The 6,382-nt window shown below is 50.3% G+C and overlaps 1 protein-coding gene across 1 annotated transcript in view; it reads left to right on the forward strand.

The window, feature by feature from the left end:
* The window catches only part of Xkr8 (XK related 8), a 7,351-nt gene extending 1,298 nt beyond the window's left edge, over window positions 1–6,053 (forward strand). The window contains exons 2-3 of the mRNA XM_005353119.3: window positions 748–944; window positions 3,293–6,053. Of these exons, the coding sequence (XP_005353176.1) occupies window positions 748–944; window positions 3,293–4,002 (907 nt within the window). The 3' untranslated portion in view covers window positions 4,003–6,053. The remainder of the gene's footprint in view (window positions 1–747; window positions 945–3,292) is intronic.
* Window positions 6,054–6,382: the final 329 nt, after the last annotated feature.

A 6,382-nucleotide genomic window follows, 5' to 3' on the forward strand; every position in this document is an offset into this window, starting at 1 on the left:
GAAGAGGGCACCAGACCTCATTCCAGATGGTTGTGAGCCACCATGTGGTTGGTGGGAATTGAACTCAGGACCTTTGGAAGAGCAGGCAATGCTCTTAACTGCTGAGCCATCTCTCCAGCCCGTGACTTTTTTTTTTTGAAATCATGAATAAGCCCTTGGGTGAGACAGGAGAAAGTAAAGTCAAGGAGTCAGGGTCACGCCATGGAAGGCAGGGCTTCATGGTGTGGTGTGGGTTGGGTTGGGTGACTGGATGCAGAATCTGTTGTGGGATTAATTCCCCTCAGATCTTCACAAAGCTGCATTCGGCTTCCAGCAGTGGGGTGGGGGCTTTGAATATTTGCGACTTGCCCGAGGGAGTACAAGTACAGCCTGGATGGGTGTGAAGGACAGGCCAGAGAGGGCATCCGATCCCCTGGAGCTGGAGTTAGAGGTGCACCACCTCCTGCAACGCCATCGCAGCCCCCTTGCTTGCTTTTCGATTCCATTTCCCATCTCTAAGACGGGGCCTTGGTGAATTGGGTTAAACTCGGGACCACGCCTGACCAGCAAGCATGGCAGTTGTATGTCCCCAACTTAAAGGATGAGGAAACAGGTTCTGTGATGTTAGGTGGCTTGCCTGAGGTTCCATAGCAGTTAAGTGACAAGCTAAGATTGAAGCCCACCTCCATGCACTCAGTGGTCGGAAATGGAGGGACTTCCAGAACACTGACCTGACCCGCTGGGCATCTATGTGTGTGTTCTGCCTAGGTGCCTGCACGGGCTACAACAGGGGCTGTCCTTGTTGCAGCAGGAGCTGCCAACCGAGAGTGACATAGCCTATACAGACTTCCTGTCCCTGGATATCAGCATGCTGCGGCTCTTTGAGAGTTTCTTGGAGGCGACACCACAGCTCACATTGGTGCTGGCTATCGTGCTGAAGAGTGGCCAAGCTGAATACTACCAGTGTGAGTGCTGGGCCAGTGAGAACCCCTTTGGTGCCCCTCAGTGTTAGCAGTGTCCTTACTCTTAGCGGACAGAAGGAAAGCAGGGAGACGGAGCCTTAGATAGTAGATTCCGATCTAAAGTCATTCAAGCTGCATGGAGTTAGAAAAGTGACTCAGACTATCAGTTTATCCTCATCTGAGCATCGGGCATAACAAATGAAACTACCTTGTGGAGTAATGAGCAGATTAAATGTGGGGGATGCATATAGAGCCCAGAGCCTCACACATCAAATGTGTGCATATGTTTGTGTGTGTTTGCAGGTGCATGTGTGTGTATGCAGAAAGCAGAGGTCAGTGGCAGGTGTTCTTTGCAATTGCTCTCCATCTTTTATTTTTTGAGACAGGCTCTCACTATATAGACCAGGCTGGCCTCAAACTCACAGAATTCCCCTGCTTTTGCCTGCCCAGTGATGTACTTTTTTTACTTTGATGATAATAAATAAAATATATAGGTTACCTGACACATAATGATAGGTTTGTTAGGTAATGGACATTTTATTGAGCACTTCTTCAACCTGCATGGGTTAGGGAGTGACCTAACTGGCAACCGGAATAAAGAAACAGGCACCTAAAAACGCTGAGCTCGGGTGGGCCTCGGGCTCTGAAGCAGCAGCACAGCGCACCTGAAGTTTCGGTGCACACTGATTCTAGCTAAAGGCCAGCTGCTTTTTAATGTGTGTTCTGAGACTGGGCTCTTTGCTGTTTCCATGGGCCTAAGGCATGGGGGTATGTGACATGGTCCACTCAGGACCTCACCTGCTCCCCACAGAGGACCTTCAGAAACTTAAGTTGGTTCTTTGTCTGTCACTGAGGTGGGGACACAGCAGTGAACAAGATACACAGAGCCTCCACCCAGCCTGTAAAACAAATAGTTACACTAGGTGTACTGAGTGACTGCAAGAGTCAGGTGGCAGAGACTCACAGGGCCCCAGAAACCCTCAGAGACATCTGGAAAGTGAGGAGCCTTGGGAGGGACTTCTTCAAGACCAAGCAATGCTCTACTTCACACCGGACTGAGCGTCCAGGGCTCCCCCTTCTGTTCCCCATCCATGCATACCTGAAGGTCCTCTGCAGCAGCTCCCCGAGGAAGCCACCTCGTCATCACTCCCACGGCACCTGGGAGAACCCCTCGCTTAAGAAAGGTGCCTGCCGACAGGTGCTCCTTTTCAGCACTTGGTAGGTACGTGGCATTTCCTTGAGGTCAGAGCCAGGCGGAGATGGTCTACACTGTAGGTTGAACATGAGAAGAGAGGCTTTTCTCAACTTTTGATTGAGCAAACATTTATTATGTGCCATGTACTGGGCCACCAGGGGAACCCAAGTGAACCAAATCAGCTTTCTACCTTCCAGGAGCTCAAAGATAGAAAACAGGCTGGGCGGTAGTGGCACACGCCTTTAATGCCAGCACTCAGGAGGCAGACGCAGGCGGATCTCTGAATTCCAGGCCAGCCTGGTCTACAGAGTGAGTTCTATGATAACTAGAACTACACAGAGAAACTCTCTGTCTCAAAAACAAAACAGGCCATTGCTATCTTAATGGGGTGGGTGGAATATTACAGGGACCTCTGGCTGCAAAATGGGGTCTAGAAGGGCAACCCCAGAAGTTATTCAAGCTGGGGTTTGCAGGGTGAGTAGCCTGGGTAGGCAAGAGATGGGACTAGCTACAGATTTGGTACCAGGTAACAGGTGAGTTCTGGACACACAGGAGGCTCTCAGTAAACTTCTGTTGAGTGAGGACGCACAGGGCATGCCTGTGCCACGCCCTCCTTGGAGGCCACGCTGCTTCCAGTCCAGGGTAGGCATGTCAGAGGTGGGATAGGACCCCTATCCTAAACTAGATCTTGGAAAGTCAGGATAACAGGCCAAGCTGTACCTGGAGGAGAGTAAGGAATGGTGGGGAGGTAGGCCATTGCTCCCAGTCCTGAGGACAGCTGCAGAAGGCCTATTGCTACTCCATGAGATCTGTCTACTTCTGACACGGAGAAAGGGGCGGGGAGGGGGGGCTGGAACTGCTAATTCCATTCCTAGGCTCTGGGAATGGAAGGGTGACAGGACATAGACGAGGCTTAGGGTGAAGGCACAGGAGTGCCAAATACCAAGTGGAGTCTATGTCACACACCTCCCATCCTTATTCTACCAGGGTAGCATTTGAAAGCAGTCCTCTCTCTTCGGTTGGAACGCCAACTGTCTCCTGAATAACTTGGGGCTTCTAGGACCGACTTCAGGGTTTCTGCCAGAGTTCCTGTGAGCCTTGGGGTTGCCAGGCAGGCTGCACTCAAGGCTGACTTGTTTCTTCTTGCTCTTGGTAGGGTTTGGCATCGGCTCAGCCTTCCTGGGCATCTCGTGGGCACTCGTGGACTACCACCGATCCCTGCGTACTTGCCTTCCCTCTAAGTCTCGCCTGGGCTGGAGCTCCTCTGCCTTCTACTTCCTGTGGAACCTGCTGCTGCTGTGTCCCCGAATCTTCGCTGTCGCCCTGTTTTCAGCTCTCTTCCCCCAATATCTGGCCCTGCATTTCTTCAGTTTGTGGCTGGTGCTGTTGTTCTGGGTCTGGCTTCAAGGCACACAATTTATGCCAAACCCCAACTTTGAGTGGCTGTACCGGGTGACAGTGGCAATCATCCTTTATTTCTCCTGGTTCAACGTGGCTGGGGGCCGCACCCGAGGCCGGTCCGTCATCCACTTGTTCTTCATCCTCAGTGACAGTATTCTGCTGGTCAGCACCTGGGTGACACACAGCACCCTGCTGCCCAGCGGGACCTTCTTGCCAATGTGGTTGATTATAGGAGGAGCCTGCTTCCTCCTGGGACTGGCTTTGCGTCTGATCTACTACCTCTGGCTGCACCCTAGCTGCAACTGGGAGCCTGACCGCGTGGATGGGGCCCTAAGTCTCCTTCCTAGGAAGCAGCCTAAGCTGCTTTATAACAGACGGGCCACTCAGTTAGCACAGAACTTTTTCACCAAGATCAAAGAGGAGATTTCTCTGGCAGAGGCTGGAGACGTGGAAGGAGCCCTTTGAGGTAGGGTCTGACTCAGCCAGTGAGGAAGATGTGGAGAGCTGGGCCTTGGAAGGGCCAAAGGCCAATCATATACAAGCTGTTTTCTCTTCCTTACCAACCATGAGCTGCTGTCACCAAAGCCTCACGTTGCCATTCTTACCTCTCAGGTGACTGGTGGAGGTATCCTGTCTCCTGGGTTCCATGGCCTGCTCTAGGAGGTCCTGGGGTTCTGGGGGTGTTCTCAAGAAGTCTTCCCTACCCCCACCCCATCCACTCACGTCAATCAACAAATGTTGAGAGCACTTTATTTTCCGGGAGCATCATTCTGACTGTTGAACTGGCTGCCGCCCTACCTTCTTTCCCTACCCACTTGAACAAACGTGATTTCAAAGACCAGAGGCCAGTGACGACCCTGCCAGCCCCTCCAGTGTTGTGATGCAGTGTTGTCTGGCTCTTGGGCCACCTTTAAAGCAAGTGCCTCATGGACCTGTGGTCTAGGCCATGCACAACCCGCTGAGTATTTTACCTCCTACCTCAGTCTGTGAAAGGAAGAGAACATGTGCTCATGTGTTTAACAGTATTATTAAAACCGTGTAATATTTCCCAAACCAGTATGTACCATTAAATACAGTCTGTCAGCCTTTCTATTACGGACAGGTGGCAGGGGTCTGGAACCCCTTAAAACTGGTAGTACAAACTCCTGGAATAGAGATATGGGCTGACTTAGTTAAGACTTTGTAATGAATATCTAAATTGTTCCAGTATAATAAAAACTCGGGAAGCAGAAATTGAGATAAAGACCTGATAAACCCAAGGACAGTGGAGAGTCAACTGGCTGACCCTCTCTCCACGTTTTCCCCAAATTGCCTCCCTGGAAATCCTCTCTTCCTGTCCTCTCTAACAGATCTCTTCAGTCCTTCAAGAACTCTATGGCAGATCCCAGTAGCCAATCGCTGACTCCATCCTTTGATTTGAGGTGGCCTTATTGGCACAGTGGAAGGGTTATACCAACAATTCTCCTGCAACATATCCCGTTTCAGTTAGTAGAGCATGGGACTCTTAATCCTGGGGCTGTGGGTTCGAGCCCCATGCTGGATGGCAAGTTGTAACTAGCCTTTCTCTGTCCCACCAGTTAGCTCCCAAGTAATGACAGAGACTTATTACGAAAGCTGGGCTTTAGCTCGGGTTGTCCCATCAGCTCTTATAACTTAACCTTGTGGACTTCTACCTTTCATTCTGTGTGCCTGACTCTCTCCATGCCTTGTTGGCACGTCAGGTACCTAGATGCATCTCCTGTTTCCTCTCTCTGCCTGGAAGTCCTGCCTAGACCTCCTATCTAGATATTGGCCATTCAGCTCTTTATTAAACCAATCAAGCAATGTATCTTCAGTGTACAAATACCCCACAATGTGACTGCAGTTTGCTTCCTAAGATGCAGTAGCTGGTGAGCCCGAGTGGGCCGCTCATCTGGCAGGCAGCAGAACTCACATTTGGGCAGACGGTGCATTCTCCTAGGAGCTCTGCTACTGGGCCTGAACAGTAGCATCTTTAGGACTAGGAGGTGAGTTTGAGGGGCTGGGTGGAAGGTGAAGTGACACATCTTAGGATGTGGATGACGGTTCTGGAGAGATGGAGCGTTCTGTTCTGGTTCCAGGGCTGGGACCCAAGATAGTTCTAGTGTGATCGAAACTCACTCTGGGTAGTTCACAACGGCCTGTAACTCTGGCTCCAAGAGATCCAACATCCTCCTTTGGCCTTTGCACATGCATATACAGGCATACACTCAAAAAAATCTTTAAAAATTGAAAAAAGGAAGTGCAAGTTATTACATTGGCCTTGTTTTTAGTCAGTCTATCCTACCGAGATGACCTTGAACACATTCTTCTGCTTCAGCTTCCCAACTGCTAGGATTACAGGTGTACACTACCACACACAAAGCTCTTTATTCTGAAAGAATTTAAAATTATATCAGCGGCATTACATGTAATTAGGAAATGTCCTTAAGCCAGGTGGTGACGCATGTCTTTAAGCCTAGCACTCGGGAGGCAGAGGCAGGAGGATCTCTGTGAGTCTGCGGCCAGACTGGTCTACAGAGGGAGTTCCTGGTCATTTGAGACAAGGTTCCACATGTAGATTAGGCTAGCCCAAAGCTTCTGGGAAGTCTGTGGTCTGGAGAGACAGGGACTGGAACAAAGGTGCCAGAGGTGGAAGAGAAGGATAGTTCTGCCGGCCACTTACTGGTGTGGAGGTAAAACAGTGTGACCTCGCCACTTACTGGTGTGGAGGTAAAACAGTGTGACCTCGCCTCTGCTTCTCAGGATTACAGACAAGAACACCATACCCGACCAATAACTTTTTTAAAAAAATAATTTGCTTTTATTTCATGAGCATGTATGTCTG

This window comes from Microtus ochrogaster, chromosome 10 (genome assembly GCF_000317375.1).
Source record: "Microtus ochrogaster isolate Prairie Vole_2 chromosome 10, MicOch1.0, whole genome shotgun sequence".
Lineage (NCBI taxonomy): Eukaryota > Metazoa > Chordata > Mammalia > Rodentia > Cricetidae > Microtus > Microtus ochrogaster.